This window comes from Oncorhynchus tshawytscha, linkage group LG34 (assembly GCF_018296145.1).
Source record: "Oncorhynchus tshawytscha isolate Ot180627B linkage group LG34, Otsh_v2.0, whole genome shotgun sequence".
Lineage (NCBI taxonomy): Eukaryota > Metazoa > Chordata > Actinopteri > Salmoniformes > Salmonidae > Oncorhynchus > Oncorhynchus tshawytscha.
This window is the reverse complement of record NC_056462.1, coordinates 6,874,096-6,888,579: the sequence shown is the minus strand read 5'-3', so window position 1 is coordinate 6,888,579 and position 14,484 is coordinate 6,874,096. Positions and strand designations below refer to the sequence as shown.

The 14,484-nt window shown below is 40.8% G+C and overlaps 2 protein-coding genes across 2 annotated transcripts; both read left to right on the top strand.

The window, feature by feature from the left end:
* Positions 1-419: 419 nt before the first annotated feature.
* On the top strand, positions 420-3,516 carry LOC112231551. The gene is made up of 2 exons (XM_024398252.2): positions 420-516; positions 772-3,516. The coding sequence occupies exon 2, from the start codon at positions 779-781 to the stop codon at positions 2,138-2,140; it is 1,362 nt and encodes a 453-aa protein (XP_024254020.2). The 5' UTR covers positions 420-516; positions 772-778; the 3' UTR covers positions 2,141-3,516.
* A 3,732-nt stretch (positions 3,517-7,248) lies between these two features.
* Positions 7,249-11,889, top strand: LOC112231803. The gene is made up of 2 exons (XM_024398583.1): positions 7,249-7,335; positions 9,733-11,889. The coding sequence occupies exons 1-2, from the start codon at positions 7,274-7,276 to the stop codon at positions 11,081-11,083; spliced, it is 1,413 nt and encodes a 470-aa protein (XP_024254351.1). The 5' UTR covers positions 7,249-7,273; the 3' UTR covers positions 11,084-11,889.
* The last annotated feature ends 2,595 nt before the right edge of the window (positions 11,890-14,484 follow it).

Sequence of the window (14,484 nt, the reverse complement as noted above, 5' to 3'; positions counted from 1 at the left end):
TGGCTTCACTCTGAATGCTTATCAGAGACGTAAATTACCCGAAAGTTGTTCTTCTCGCTGACATTGTCATTGAATATTGACGTGAAACCCCACCTGCATAGAGCACAATCATTCTGAGTGAGCCTGCAGTGCAGTGTTCCTTTATCTGCAACTGATTGAATTGGGGCCTTGTACGTTTTCAGTTGTAAAGCTTTTCTTTGATCCAAAAAAGTACTAGAAGGAAAAACAAGCACAATTTGTCCATGGTCAATATGTACAGTTCATGACAAAACAAAGTAGCTACTGGATATATTTGCCGGGGAAAAAGAAGAATAATCAAATCTATTGAGCACCTGCAAAACTTAACCAATAACTGTTATCAACACACGTGACCCAAAAACACTCCAGACATCAGCAGTCCACACACAGAGTGGCCTTCAGCATGGTATGTTTGCACAATGGGTATGAACGAATATAAATACACCAAATCTCTCAGTAATAAGATACACTGCGAAAAGACAAGAGCTTCAAGAGCAGGTAAGATGCTAGTTGCCGTACTATATATCCTTACAATACATGGGACACATAATGTTGATGTCTTTATGATATACACATGCCGTACTGAATCGGAAAAGAGGTTGAGCCTTTCTAAAAGTTATACTTTCATGTTTTATACATTTTCTTTGGCAAAAGACATCAGTTGCGACAGATGTGACTTCAAGATGGTCACTTTTTTGAGTATAGAAAATGTTCATGTTGACATCTTGCTCTCTCACACTCTCTCTGTCTCAGGTCGATCATGGCATCGCACACCTTATTCTGCTTTTCCCTCCTGCTCCTCTTTCTGTACACTGCCTCTACATTTCCGACCATTGATACAATCAGGGATCTGAGAGGTATATGGTACGGCAACATCTTCCCACGACATGGTCTCCATCTGCTTTACTGGTTTGTTGACCAATCAGAGATTGACAAAAGCCATGACATCATCCAAACCCATTTCGATCCAGCCAGAGGTGACTATGGCTTTGGTTACTTCAATAATAACGACAGTTTCCTCCCAGCTCTGACCGATCCAAAGAGGCAAGCTTACTATGCAGTGGGGGATATCAGTAAGGCTAAATCTTGGGCCTTGCCTGAGTATATCACTCAAAACTACTACAACTCACTGAAATCGGGGAACAGAAACAGGGATCGGATGATTGTCAGGGTTTCCCGGGCCAATGGGTCAAATCAGTTCAGGTTGGACGAGGTCTTTGTCACTCAAATGTATCCTCTCAATGACAACCAAGTGAATTCCTTTGATCCAAATCACACGAATAGTATTGGCTTCGACCTCTTACGAGAAATCCAGACGTTACAGATGGTCAGAGGAAGGAACAACACATTGGCCGGTCTGGAGGCATTTCTGACGCAATCAGGATATCAAACGTGCCCGACACCCGAATTTCAAGTCTGTTCCGCAAAGTCGGTCCAATTCCAAAGGCTTCAGATGTTGGAAATCAGGACAGAGGACGATTGTCACCCGCTGAGGCTTGACGTCAAACCAGCTGAGAACGGCTACCTGAAAATGAGTTGGAGCAACCTACCAAAGTCCATCATGGACCGTTACATGGTAGTGGGGCTTTTCAAGGACGATGCTAGTACGACCAAACTAGCTGAGTCCCCCGTCGGCAACGACACATCTGGAACCTCAGACGTTTCCGTGGCCCTGAACCCCGGTCTTCAGGTCAGGCTACTTAAAGGGAAATCTCTCTGGGACATGAACGACAGGGAGGTCTGGAGAGGTGCCGAATTTGACGATGCGGACGGTTTGATTCCCATTGTTGTGAAAGGCTACGATGCCAGTCTGCAGCTCTACACTAAAAATGGCTACGCCAGCGCTCGCCTGTTTGTGAAGAGGTCCTTCGCTGACTGGAAGGACGTGTTTAATTACTCGTGGGTAGGGTTCTACTCGGCAAACAGTGTCAGCAACGACGAGTACCAAACCTTCCAGTGGGCAGGGTCTTTCACTAAAGACATTTCCTCAGAGGAGATACCTGAGTATGATGTCTATGTTTATGAGTCCAGTATGGCCATTTCTCCAGGTGCCCAGGCCCGATTCATGCTGTCGAAATACAACGAAGTAGCACGTACTGTGGCCTGGGAAAGTCAACCCTAAAAACCGAAGCCATCTATGAAATGTAGATCATCTTTTATCATGTTTAAACTCAAAATTACTAATCAATTTAAAAAAATATTATTCATGGTAAAACATTTTTTTACTATATAATCTTTCTAAATGATATTATAACCAGGATTGGTGGAGTTCTGTCACACACGCAGTTAACAAAAAAATATATGGAAATGTCTTCACTATCCAAAATGACATCCAACTGATTGCAGCATTACTGCAAAAATAGAGGAGGCAATTAGAAGCTGTAGGAGGCATGGACCTTGTCTGTCGACCCTTCATTAAAAACCAAAATTGTTTAAAAAAAATTGTGATCGATTAAAAAAATGTATCCAGTTCTATTTAAGGACCAACAAATTGACTACTGCGCCATACAGGTTGCAAAATAGTTGAGAAGAGATTTTTGACGTGCCGATTCCATGGCACATGTTTTAAGCACTGATACACAAAACAACTCTTGATTTAAAACATAGTTTTTTAATTGAAATTATAATACAAAGTTCTTTCTACCAATAGCATGTTATGTATATGGGGGATATGACCATCCCAGCTCTGAAGATTTTGCTGCAAAGAGACAAAATCAATGGATCACTTGTTCTGGTACCGTAGCTTGTTTCTGGTCAATATTGGCTGAAAAATCACATTTAACGAAAAATATCTCTGCAAATACTGTAGCACCGTTGGGTGACTTGGAAAGCAATAGTCAATCAATCAATAATATAATAACACTAGTAAAAAATATTCCCCTTACACTCTTTGGAATTGGCCTATATGGATAGGACTAAATGGAAATGTTTCTTACAGAAGGAATATGGAAAGCATATGCATAAACATGGTATCAATTTAAAAGTCAACAGTTTGGAGATTCTGGGAAAATTATTAGACTAAAGGTGAGGACGCAACAGTTCACCTGACACCAGACAGAATCCAAACATTACACTGATGATTTTATGTGTACTTCACATTTACTGTACTTTTCGCCGTATTTGTTGTTCACAAAATCTGAAAATTCTCTAGATACATTCAGTAACGTAAGAATATTCATAGAGACTTTTGAGTAGGTGCAAAAAAATGAAAACTGTTGGAGTGAGAGGTCTAACTGATGTTTCCAAGTGGCCACATACCTCTCCAAATTGAGCACAGTTCCTACGTAATTGAAATGTAATTGTATGACTAAAAGAAGAGTCTTCAACCATAAGGTGCTTTTTTTTTGCTCTCCTAGCTGTGCCGGAACTAGAGCAAGCACTTGTATTTGTTTGTTTTTTTGGAACACAGCCCTCCACATACTTTTAAGTTATGTACCCAGTAGGTCCCTCAGGTCCTCTGGCCTTTTAACTTTCCCAAAGACTAGGACCAAGAGGCATGTAGAGTGTTTCGTAATTATGCCCCCAGCCTCTGGAATAGCCTGCCAGAGAACCTGAGGGGTGCTGAAACTGTGGACATATTTAAAATATATCTTAAAACACATCTTTTTAGCTTTGCTTTTCCTTAGGGTGCTTTTTTGTAATCCAGTTTGTGTCAGTCTTTAGTTTTTTAAATCTTGTGTTTGTTGTGTAGTAGATATTTCAGCTTTTATTTTCATTGCTTTTATTCATTTTTTTTCTTCCTTTAAAGCACATAGCGTTGCATTCCATGTCTGAAATGTGCTGTATAAATAAAGCTTGATTGGATTTGATACGCAATTACTGTTGTTGTTTACACAATCCAAAGAACGGTCCATTATAAAATCACAATCTGAGTCAGGTGTGCATTATTCGAAAGCTCTGTTCTATTGCAAACATAACAAGCTAAATTATAACCTATGATATTACAGTGTTAGGCTTTCACAAGACAATTCAGAGAAGCAGATCGTCATTTTGGTGCGCAGAGAATGGACTGCATTCAGACGTGTGGTCCGCGACAAATTTTCTTCACAACGCAACAAACCAAGGCTCACTCTGTTCAAGACAACCCAGGGTTATAACACCAGGTTGTCTTGCAACTGTACATCAAACAAAGTGATCATGAACATTGCCACTGTATATTACATGGGTTTTAGAATATGGAAATGTGGAAGTGCACATTCGGACTTACGGGTGTTTGGCTTGCGTCAACACTGTATTTATTTTAGTCCTCAAGGTCTCATCTTACAAAATATACAGGAAAAAAATATTATCGCAACATGCAACAATTTCTAATTGTTCTAATTTCTATGTTTTCAAATGGAATCTTTCTGGATCCACAGGCTCTACACACGGTCTCCTCTTGGCCTTAATGAGGAGTTCTACTTAAAACCGTTTTCATAGGTCCTAAATGTCCAAATTACAAATCAAATCAAATTTTATTTGTCACATACACATGGTTAGCAGATGTTAATGCGAGTGTAGCGAAATGCTTGTGCTTCTAGTTCCGACAATGCAGTAATAACCAACAAGTAATCTAGCTAACAATTCCAAAACTACTACCTTATAGACACAAGTGTAATGGGATAAAGAATATGTACATAAAGATATATGAGTGAGTGATGGTACAGAGCAGCATAGGCAAGATACAGTAGATGGTATTGAGTGCAGTATATACATATGAGATGAGTATGTAAACAAAGTGGCATAGTTAAAGTGGCTAGTGATACATGTATTACATAAAGATGCAGTAGATGATATAGAGTACATTATATACATATACATATGAGATGAATAATGTAGGGTATGTAAACATTATATTAGGTAGCATTGTTTAAAGTGGCTAGTGATATATTTTACATCATTTCCCATCAATTCCCATTCCCACTCAATGTTAGTGGTGGCTGTTTAACAGTCTGATGGCCTTGAGATAGAAGCTGTTTTTCAGTCTCTCGGTCCCAGCTTTGATGCACCTGTACTGACCTCGCCTTCTGGATGATAGCGGGGTGAACAGGCAGTGGCTCGGGTGGTTGTTGTCCTTGATGATCTTTATGGCCTTCCTGTGACATCGGGTGGTGTAGGTGTCCTGGAGGGCAAGTAGTTTGCCCCCGGTGATGCGTTGTGCAGACCTCACTACCCTCTGGAGAGCCTTATGGTTGTGGGCGGAGCAGTTGCCGTACCAGGCGGTGATACAGCCCGACAGGATGCTCTCGATTGTGCATCTGTAGAAGTTTGTGAGTGCTTTTGGTGACAAGCAGAATTTCTTCAGCCTCCTGAGGTTGAAGAGGCGCTGCTGCGCCTTCTTCACGATGCTGTCTGTGTGGGTGGACCAATTCAGTTTGTCTGTGATGTGTACGCCGAGGAACTTAAAACTTACTACCCTCTCCACTACTGTTCCATCAATGTGGATAAGGGGGTGTTCCCTCTGCTGTTTCCTGAAGTCCACAATCATCTCCTTAGTTTTGTTGACGTTGAGTGTGAGGTTATTTTCCTGACACCACACTCCGAGGGCCCTCACCTCCTCCCTGTAGGCCGTCTCGTCGTTGTTGGTAATCAAGCCTACCACTTATTGTGTGCTTTTAAAAAAATCCTAATTGAATATGATGTACAGTGGGACAAAAAAGTATTTAGTCAGCCACCAATTGTGCAAGTTCTCCCACTTAAAAATATGAGAGAGGCCTGTAATTTTCATCATAGGTACACTTCAACTATGACAGACAAAATGAAAATAAAATCCAGAAAATCACATGGTAGGATTTTTAATGAATTTATTTGCAAATTATGGTGGAAAATAAGTATTTGTTACAAACAAGCAAGATTTCTGGCTCTCACAGACCTGTAACTTCTTCTTTAAGAGGCTCCTCTGTCCTCCACTCGTTACCTGTATTAATGGCACCTGTTTGAACTTGTTATCAGTATAAAAGACACCGGTCCACAACCTCAAACAGTCACATTCCAAACTCCACTATGGCCAAGACCAAAGAGCTGTCAAAGGACACCAGAAACAAAATTGTAGACCTCACCAGGCTGGGAAGACTGAATCCGCAATAGGTAAGCAGCTTGGTTTGAAGAAATCAATTGTGGGAGCAATTATTAGGAAATGGAAGACATACAAGACCACTGATAATCTCCCTCGATCTGGGGCTCCACGCAAGATCTCACCCCGTGGGGTCAAAATGATCACAAGAACGGTGAGCAAATCCTACAATGTGATTTTCTGGAATTTTTTTTCTCATTTTGTCCGTCAAAGTTGAAGTGTACCTATCATGAAAATTACAGGCCTCTCTCATCTTTTTAAGTGGGAGAACTTGCACAATTGGTGGCTGACTAAATACTTTTTTGCCCCACTGTATATATATTACTGTAAATATTGATCACATTTCTTGCGTAAGGTCATGCATTTTGATACATTAAATGTTATTATGAACATACTGTATGTTCTATATTTTTACCTCTTGTGTCAGGAAGTGATATCACTGAGTACTGCCCATATATATAGCACCTACCACCCCCACCTGGGATATGGATGCCTGATGAAAAGTTGTTCAAATAAAATCACCTGGGAGTAATTAGCAGGAGAGATGAGGGCAACTTCTTGTTGCGTGCGGTGCCCAAGGTTATGACGGCTGCAAGTCAAAATCCATACAGAGCTGTGAAGCGGAGACCCCGAGCTCTTACGTCAGGTATAGCATGTTACCGTCCAGCCAGCATGTTACCGTGCAGCCATTCAGGAGGTTATCAGTGTCCAAATCTGCCATTTTCAACCAGTATAAGGATACACGTGTAAAGGGCTACTTTACTATCTGATACTATGCGATTTAGAAAGGTTCTGAACTTTTGTGAAACATCACAGCACAGTTGAAAAATATATGGCACATGGTTGGTCTACGGAGATAGATGGGAGGGGTTGAGGATAGCTGAAGGGACTAAAAAGCTCAGGATCGATCATGGTTCTGACTGAAAATACAAGTCATTCCAGCAAAGAGGTTTGGGTGAATTTCAATCTGTGGTTAAATTCCAACCTTCCTGGTCATTGTAAAGAGAAGTACCCCAACTGATTAACACGATTTCCTCATTGATATGGGCCGAGTTCTATCAACACCTCTCATGCCTGGAGGAAATCCGAAAAATAAATACAAGCACTCTTTATCATTGGTCAATATGTACAGTTCGAGACGCAAGCAGCTGTAAATATTAACCAAAGGGAGTGGCCATAGACGTGTTTGCACAATGGGTCTTGATGCATATAAATACACCAAATCTCTCAGTAACAAGATACACTGCGGAGAGCTTAAGGAGCAGGTAAGAGGCTCATTTAAAGAGCTTAAAGAGCAGGTAAGAGGCTCATTTAAAGAGCTTAAAGAGCAGGTAAGAGGCTCATTGAAAGAGCTTAAAGAGCAGGTAAGAGGCTCGTTTAAAGAGCTTAAAGAGCAGGTAAGAGGCTCATTTAAAGAGCTTAAAGAGCAGGTAAGAGGCTCGTTTATAAAGCTTAAAGAGCAGGTAAGAGGCTCGTTTATAAAGCTTAAAGAGCAGGTAAGAGGCTCATTGAAAGAGCTTAAAGAGCAGGTAAGAGGCTCGTTTAAAGAGCTTAAAGAGCAGGTAAGAGGCTAAATTTAAAGAGCTTAAAGAGCAGTGAAGAGGCTCGTTTATAAAGCTTAAAGAGCAGGTAAGAGGCTCATTGAAAGAGCTTAAAGTGCAGGTAAGAGGCTCATTGAAAGAGCTTAAAGAGCAGGTAAGAGGCTCGTTTAAAGAGCTTAAAGAGCAGGTAAGAGGCTAAATTTAAAGAGCTTAAAGAGCAGTGAAGAGGCTCGTTTATAAAGCTTAAAGAGCAGGTAAGAGGCTCATTTATAGAGCTTAAAGAGCAGGTAGGAGGCTCATTTAAAGAGCTTATGTTCTGTAATGTATTATTGTTACGTGATTGCTGTATTTGAAGGTATGTAAAATGTATGTATAAGTAGCAGAGAAGCTGTAACGCTTTAAGAGAAACGGTACACAAAACTGTTGATGTCTTTTCGATATACTGATTTAGGAAAGAGGTTGCAGCCATTTCAAGATTTATACGTCATGCTTTATCGTGCTCTTTGGCAAGTAACTTTGGTTGAAACAGACGCATTCGGAAAGTATTCAGAACCCTTGACTTTACAGCCTTATTCTAAAATAGATTACATTTTTTTTAAAGAAATCCTCATCAATCTATACAACACCCCCTAATGACAAAGCGAAAACAGGTTTTTAGAAATGTTTGCTAATTAATAAAAAATAAAAAACAGAAATAGGTATTCAGACCCTTTGCTATGAGAATCGAAAATGAGCTCAGCTGCATCCTGTTTCCATTGATCATCCTTGAGATGTTTCGACAACTTGATTGGAGTCCACTTGTGGTTAATGTAATTGATTGGACATGTTTTGGAAAGGCACACACCTGTCTATGTAATGTCCCGCAGTTGACAGTGCACGTCAGAGCAAAAACCAAGCCATGAGGTTGAAGGAACTGTCCGTAGAGCTCCGAGACAAGATTGTGTCAAGACACAGATCTGGGGAACGGTACCAAAAAATGTCTGCAGCATTGAAGGTCCCCAAGAACACAGTGGCCTCCATATTTCTTAAATGGAAGAATTTTGGAACCACCAAGACCCTTCCTAGAGCTAGCCGCTCGGCCAAACTGAGCAATCGGGGGTGAAGGGCCTTGGTCAGGGAGGTGTTCAAGAACCTGATGGTCACTCTGACAGAGCTCCAGAGTTCTTCTGTGGAGATGTGAGAACCTTGGGGCTCCCGAGTGGCAAAGTGGTCTAAAGCAATGCATCTCAGTGCTAGAGGCATCACTACAGAACCTGGTTCAATTCCAGGATGTATCACAACCGGCCGTGATTGGGAGTCCCATACGGTGGCACACAATTGGACAAGCGTCGTCTGGGTTAGGTTTTGGCCGGGGTAGGCTGTCATTGTATTTAATAATTTGTTCTTAACTGACTTGCCTAGTTAAATAAAATTAAAAATTTAAAAAAATACAGAATGACAACCTCTGCAGCATTCCACCAATCAGGGCTTTATGGTAGAGTGGCCAGATGGAAGCCACTCGTCAGTAAAAGACACATGACAGCCCGCTTGGAGTATAGACTCTCAGACCATGAGAAACAAGATTCTCTGGTCTGATGAAACCAAGATTGAACTCTTTGGCCTGATTGCCATGCGTCATGTCTGGAGGAAATCTGGCACCATCTGGCACAAATCTCTGAATGTCCTTGAGTCGCCCAGACTTGGATCCGATCGAACATCTCTGGAGAGACCTGAACATATCTGTGCAGCTCCCCATCCAACCTGACAGAACTTGAGAGAGAAGAATGGGAGAAACTCCCCAAATACAGGTGTGCGAAGCATGTAACGTCATACCCATGAATACTCGAGGCTGTAATCACTGCCAAGGGTGCTTCAACAAACTACTGAGTAAAGGGTCAGAATACTTATGTACTGTAAAACCTAAACTGTGATATTTCAGTTTAGTTTTTTTTTAAATAAATATGCAAAAATGTCTAAAAACCTGTTTCTACTTTCTCATTATGGGGTATTGTGTGTAAAGTTTTTTTAAAAAGTTGAAAAAGTAAAGGGGTTTGAATACTTTCCGAATGCACTGTAGTTGTATAAATATAAATATTCAATATCTAATGTTGATATTTTGCGTGCTCTCTCACTCACTTTCAGGTTGATCATGGCATCGCACACCTTACTCTGCTGTTCCATCTTCCTACTGTTTCTGTTCCCTACCTCTTCATTTCCGACCATTGATTCAATCAGGGATCTGAGAGACATATGGTACGGAAACATCTTCCCACGACATGGTCTCTATCTGCTTTACTGGTTTGTTGACCAATCAGAGATCGACATCAACCATGACATCATTCAAACCCATTTCGATCCAGCCAGAGGTGACTATGGCTTTGGTTACTTCAATAATAACGACAGTTTCCTCCCAGCTCTGACCGATCCAAAGAGCCAAGCTTACTACGCAGTGGGGGATATCAGTAAAGCTAACTCATGGGCCTTGCCTGAGTATGTCACTGAAAACTACTACAACTCACTGAAATCTGGCAACAGAAATAGGGACAGGATCATAGTCAGGGTTGTCCAGGCAGAAGGGTCAAATCAGTTCAGGTTGGACGAGGTCTTGGTCACTGAACTTTGTCCACTCAATGTCAACCAAGCAAATTCCTTCCATCCAAATCACACGTACACCATTAGCTTCAACCTCTTACGAGAAATCCAGATGTTACGGGTCCATTGGAGGAATGACACATTGGGCGGTTTGGAGGCATTTCTGGGGCAAGCTGGCTACCAAACGTGCCCGTCACCTGAATTCCAGGTCTGTTATGTGAAGTCTATCCGATTCCAAAGGCTTCAGATGGTGGAAATGAAGACTGAGGACGATTGTCACCCGCTGAGGCTTGACGTCAAACCAGCTGAGAACGGCTACCTGAAAATGAGTTGGAGCAACCTACCAAAGTCCATCATGGACCGTTACATGGTAGTGGGGCTTTTCAAGGACGATGCTAGTACGACCAAACTAGCTGAGTCCCCCGTCGGCAACGACACGTCCGGAACCTCTGACATTTTCGTGGCCCTCAATCCCGGTCTTCAGGTCAGGCTCCTCAAAAAATCTCCCTGGGACACGACCGAAAGGGAAGTCTGGCGTGGTGCCGAATTTGACGATGCGGACAGTTTGATTCCTGTCATCATGAAAGGCTACGATGCCAGTCTGCAGCTCTACACTAAAAATGGCTACGCCAGCGCTCGCCTGTTTGTGAAGAAGTCCTTCGCTGACTGGAAGGACGTGTTTTATTACTCGTGGGTAGGGTTCTACTCTGCGAACAGTGTCAGCAACTACGAGTACCAAACCTTCCAGTGGGCAGTGTATTTTACTGAAGACACTCCCTCAGATGAGATACCTGAATATGATGTCTATGTTTATGAGTCCAGTATGGCCACTTCTCCAGGTGCCCAGGCCCGATTCATGCTGTCGAAATACAATGAAGTAGCACGTACGGTGGCCTGGTAAAGTCAACCCTAAAAACGAAGCCCTTGATGAAATGTTGAGAATTTTTATGCCATGATGATGTTGGGGTCTTTGTAGCACATTTTTTATCTAAAAAAGTATTCAACTGTTGAATCATTGTGGTTATGTAACTTTAATCAGACAATACTGAACTATGTACTATTGTACTAATGTACTATTTCGAGGAAACATGAATTTGAGCCTTGAGTCTGATCACAAATCACTTATTTTTCTTTGGCACCCTTGTCTCATGAATAATTTTGAATTCTCAAAATAAAATTAAATAGTAATCAACTGTACTAAGTAAGCTATATCTATGATTAACATGTTCATAGCGTTAAGTTGATGAATAACTGAACATTGAAAAAATACATGAATCAGTATGCAGTCATGTTGAGGTATGACGCATTCAACTTCTACAATACACCTGCATTTCCAATGGATCTTTAAATACCTGTAATGCTTATAAGAAATGTTGTTTTCAAGTTGTTTATATAGTGGTGCAATTGTAGTTTGACTGTTTTTATATAGTGCTGCACGTGGGTGAGTGTGAATTCCCCAGATGATCTGTTTATGAAATAAATAGTTAAGTCTGTTAAGGCCCATGACCCATGACCTCTGTTAAGGCCCATGACCAATGTTTAAGGCCCATGACCTGAAGCAGCAATGTATCACTGTTTTTTTTGCAATAAACATTAGCATTATGCCAAGTTCAAACTAATCTGAAATAACATGATTAACAGGGATCTCAATAACACAAACATTCTGAATTTTAATAAACAAACCTTGTTTATGGGTGGTAACAAATATGTAATGCGACTCAGTTTCTATGTTAACATGGTAACGGGGGAATACGCGTCACTGTATCGGCCTAACACACTGACTACACAATGCAGGATAGACAATTTCCTGATTATGTCACTCAAGACCATTCCAGAATAATAGGCGACACGGAGCGTAATTCGAGACAGGATTGTTGTTAGATTTGACGGGAATCGACCATATATTTATTACACTGCACCTTCCATTTGAGTGCAATCAGCCAAATACGTTTTACGATCAGACAAATACCTTTGAGATTCACGTCGACCTTATTAGACAGATCTGAAATCGAAATATGCTATAATTTCTGGTTTAAGCAGGATTCAAAATGAACACAAACAGTGCTTTGCATAAATGCACAGTGAAGCCAAGGAATACAGTCATAAGGAGACCTCAGGGTGCGAAAACCCATGAGGATGTTGATTGTTTGCATGAAGCTTGAGGTCGATACTTTTAGGGTGGGGGAATTCCAGAATTAGATGGAGCGTCCTATCGCAGAAGGTTTTGGACTTGGGGGTGAAGGGGACACTTTTGAAAGACAACAACGGTCAGACTCAAGATGACATCTACCTCAGTCTCCACAGCCAATGGCGTCTCTGACACTTGGGTGACCCTAAGCCCCGGTCTTCAGGTCAGGCTCCTCACAAGTAAACCATGGTGGTTCAGCTATCCAGAGGAGGAAATCTGGAGGGGCCCTGAGTTTGACGATGCCAATGTTCAGATTTGAGGCTTCGACAACAGTCTACAGCTCTACACTAAAAAGGGTTATACTTGGGTGGTTATACTTATATGAGACAGTTCAGAATTCATCTGGTTCATCTGAATATTATGTGTATAAATATAAATCTGATGGAAGCACGTTTCTTGGAGGGAAGGCATGTTTCATGCTGTATAAATACAGTGAGGAAAAAGCAGTCATTGAACCTTGAAAGGGAACAAATGCTAACCAAAATAAATGAGATGAACTGAAATAGAATCACACATTTAGGTTAAATCACAAATCCATGATTCAACTTGTACATACAGCACTCTACTCTTTGCTCCTTTTTGAATTTGAGTCGATTCGAATCCAGCTCATCACAAATCAACTCCAGCTTGCTTTTGCCACGTGGGTGTGTTGGTGCGTTGTGACAATTGCACTGTGTGAGTTAACATTAATATGGTGGTGTAACTGTACGGAACCTAATCTGATCTGTGCAGTGTGTGTGCTTTGATTGAGGCGTAGGGCGGTGTAATCGTTTATAATGTAAAGGTTGATGAATGACAAAATATTGTAAGTATGCAGTCGGTGTCGCAGGATGATGCCTTTAACTTGAAAAGTAGACTTGCATTTCAACTGTCTTTACACTTTCGAGTTTGATTATATTTAACTTCCAAAGGGACGTTTATCCATCAGAACTCTCAACGGTTTTGTTATTGAGATCACTTGTTAAAGATGAGAAGCTGATTGGCAATCAATTTCATCCATCATTGCAAAACAATTGACTTGGGGAAAAAAATGTATGTTATACACATGATATTTCTACAGTTGACTTTGATTGACCCAGACTTATTTTACTTAATTGCCCCTAAATAAAGTTGGATGAATAAAGTTGTATTGAGTTAAATTAAATACTTGAAACACCGGCAGCAAATAAAAGACAAGGCACCCAAACTATTTTTTTATGAATAATTTATTGCCAGTAGGAAAGCGTGAGCTAGTGGCAGTATTCAATAAAAACCTTAACAAGACCATAGTACTGCTCACACCCACATAGACGTCTGAAAAAGTCAAGTGTCTATGGATAACTTTGCACTATAAATATAATCGGGTCCCATTTTCGTGGTGGAAAAATAAAGAGGTTCCAAAGTCGCCATTTACAAACAAACAAATAAAAAATAGAACAACACAAGAATATGCAGTCGCTCATCGAAGACCCTTTTTGAAATGAGCAGGAGACGATCAACTTTCAACAGATACATGGTGTTTTTGGAAAAGCTGAGCTCTTCTTTCTTTTAAAAAAACAACAAAAACAAACACGTTTCAGTTTTTTCTTCTTGTGAATGAGGGAACAGTAAGACTGATAATGTAACACACCATTTAACTTGTGTTTTTTTGGGGGGGGTAAATAAAAGCATAAAATATCTACAAAACCTAGTAAACCTTGAAAATCAAAACTGTACATTTAAATTTACATTGAAAATGAACGAGGATTTGTATCAAAAATCAGTTTGCACTGTTTTACCTCTACAAATACAGATATCACCTTGTAGTGTGTGTTTTATCTATCATGATCGTTGTTGTCAATGGTTTTCTTTTTTTTCTCTTCGTAGTTGTACATCAATGTAATTTTTCGTCAAGACATTTCTTGTGCATAATTGACATTTACTTAAAGCAATCGCACAGCCAACTCAAACACGGGTATTTTTCCAGTACTGCAGGAGTTGGACTGAGTAGATAGAGGAGGCTATGGGGTCCAGTGCTGTTAAATGATATCTCCTTGAAGACACCGCCACCCAGCCAAGCAGCCTTCAGAGTAAGACCAGTCCCAACAACCCCTGTTTACGTGAACAAATTCATTGCTCTGTGTGTGTATGTATAA